Here is a 2097-nt window from a genome sequence, read left to right as displayed (position 1 = left end):
GTCAAGAGCATCTTGTATATAAGCTTAAGAATTCTATTTATGGACTTAAACAAGCTTCTAGGTATTAGAACATTCGTTTTGATCAGGAAGCCCAATCGTATGGGTTTGATCAAAGTTTAAGCGAAGCATGCGTGTATAAGAGATGTGAGGGAAATGCAGTGGTTTTTCTAGTTCTATATGTTGATGACATTTTGCTCATTGGAAATAATGTCAAGATGTTGTCTTCAATAAAGGCATGATTGTTCAAAAAATTCGAAATGAAGGACTTAGGTGAAGCCATATACATCCTTGGGATCAAAGTAAGAAGAGATCGCAAGAAAAGGATGTTGGCTTTATCTCGGGAGCCCTACAAAAATGATGTATTAGCTTGTTTTAACATGCAAGGCTCTAAGAATGGTATTTTACCTTTCATACAAGGATTTTCTCTATCAAATAGTCAGTGTCCTTCGACACCTAAGGAGATAGAGAACATGAAGGAAGTTCATTATGCTTCAGCATGTGGAAACCTAATTTATGCCATGTAATGTACGAGGCCATAGTTAGTAGATACCAGTCTAACCCAGGACAAAAATATTGGAGTGGAGTAAAACTAATACTCAAGTACTTGCGTAGGACTAAGGAGTATATATTAGTTTACAAGTCCTCGGATTTGTTTCCCCTGGGATATACCGATTCAGATTTCCAGATAGATATGTATAAGAGAAATTCCACCTCAGGATGTGTTTTTACCTTGGGAGGTGGAGCCGTAATATGGAGGAGTGTGAAGCAAAAATGCATTGCGGACTCAACCATGGAAGCCGAGTGTGTAGCAGCCAGTGAGGTGGCCAAAGAGGCTATATGGTTCCGAAACTTCCTGTTGGATTTGGATGTAGTTCCTAATTTGCCATGGAAAATTACGATTTATTGTGATAATACTGGTGCAGTGGCGAATACCAAAGAGCCACGAGCCCATAAGGCAGCGAAACACAGAGAGCGTAAGTATCACCTCATACGGCAGTTTGTTAAGCGAGGAGATATTATTGTGGCTTATATAGCGTCAAAGGATGACCGAGCAGATCCTTTCACGAAGAGCTTATTGGCTAAAGCTTTTTATGAGCACGTGAAAGCGATAGGAGTCAGACACTAGGTAACATAGTTATATAGTTGGTTGTGGATTGATTTTAATAAACATTGATATACCCAAAGAATAGCTTAAGTATAAGTGGGAGATTGTTAGGGTATATACTGAACTATTCGTTTGAAAGTATATAATAATCTTTTGAGAATCTTGAATGCATGTTTTCACAATGTCAGTGTATTATATATTATAGACAATCTAGTATCAAATAGGATAGCAGAAGATTAGATTGTCAGACTCTTTATATAATATAGTAAAGGTTCATAGTCTAAGTGTTGTTAGACAAACCACTAGAACGACTTAAGTATTATTTAGAAATAGTTTATCTTGACTATTGAATAATAATTGTGTATATTGAGCGAGATCGAAATAGTAGAATAGTTCTTTTATTCTGATAGTAAAGAAGAACTAAGATTCTACGATATTATTATTGTTAAGGTTCTTAATCCGGATATAGTAATTGACACTTGTAATTAATACACATGCCTTGATTCATACAATAAGTAATTTATTTTAAATTTCGAATTTATGTATTGGGCAATGACATTATATATAGAGTGGGATATTAACTATAAAAGGAAACCGTGTCCGGAGAATAGTTTCGGGTGATGATGTCCTCTTGAAAGCTCATAAAGATAATTGTGCTTTAGTCCTGCAGGCAGATTTGTTCTTGCACAATTAAAAGGTTGAGTAGATGATCAAGGATATAAGACATTGATTAAATTGATTGTTAGAAATTAATTTAATTAATGGACATGCGATATCTTAAACACGGGGAATTTAATAAGCAAATAATATGGGAACTGAATTAAATAATTAATTTACGGAATTAGGAAAGATAGTACAAATATTAATTCTTTAATGGATTGAATTAATAGTTAATGACATTGAGCTTGGCCCAGAATGTCATTGGGAGGCCCGAACTAATTATCCATGATCCCTACTGTAGCCTATAAATTTTCTAATTCCCCTGAAGCCAA

General features: G+C 35.1%; 1 protein-coding gene across 1 annotated transcript; it reads left to right on the top strand.

Annotated features, from left to right (window-relative positions):
* Window positions 1-523: 523 nt before the first annotated feature.
* On the top strand, window positions 524-1126 carry LOC141679480 (secreted RxLR effector protein 161-like). Its single transcript, XM_074485974.1, has one exon. The coding sequence runs from the start codon at window positions 524-526 to the stop codon at window positions 1124-1126; it is 603 nt and encodes a 200-aa protein (XP_074342075.1).
* Window positions 1127-2097: the final 971 nt, after the last annotated feature.

This window comes from Apium graveolens, chromosome 8 (genome assembly GCF_009905375.1).
Source record: "Apium graveolens cultivar Ventura chromosome 8, ASM990537v1, whole genome shotgun sequence".
In the NCBI taxonomy this organism is placed as follows: Eukaryota; Viridiplantae; Streptophyta; class Magnoliopsida; order Apiales; family Apiaceae; genus Apium; species Apium graveolens.
This window is presented reverse-complemented; position numbering and strand designations above follow the sequence as displayed.

Coding starts and splice junctions, on each gene's coding strand:
- LOC141679480 (XM_074485974.1), top strand. CDS start 524: ATGTACGAGGCCATAGTTAGTAGATACCAGTCTAACCCAGGACAAAAA.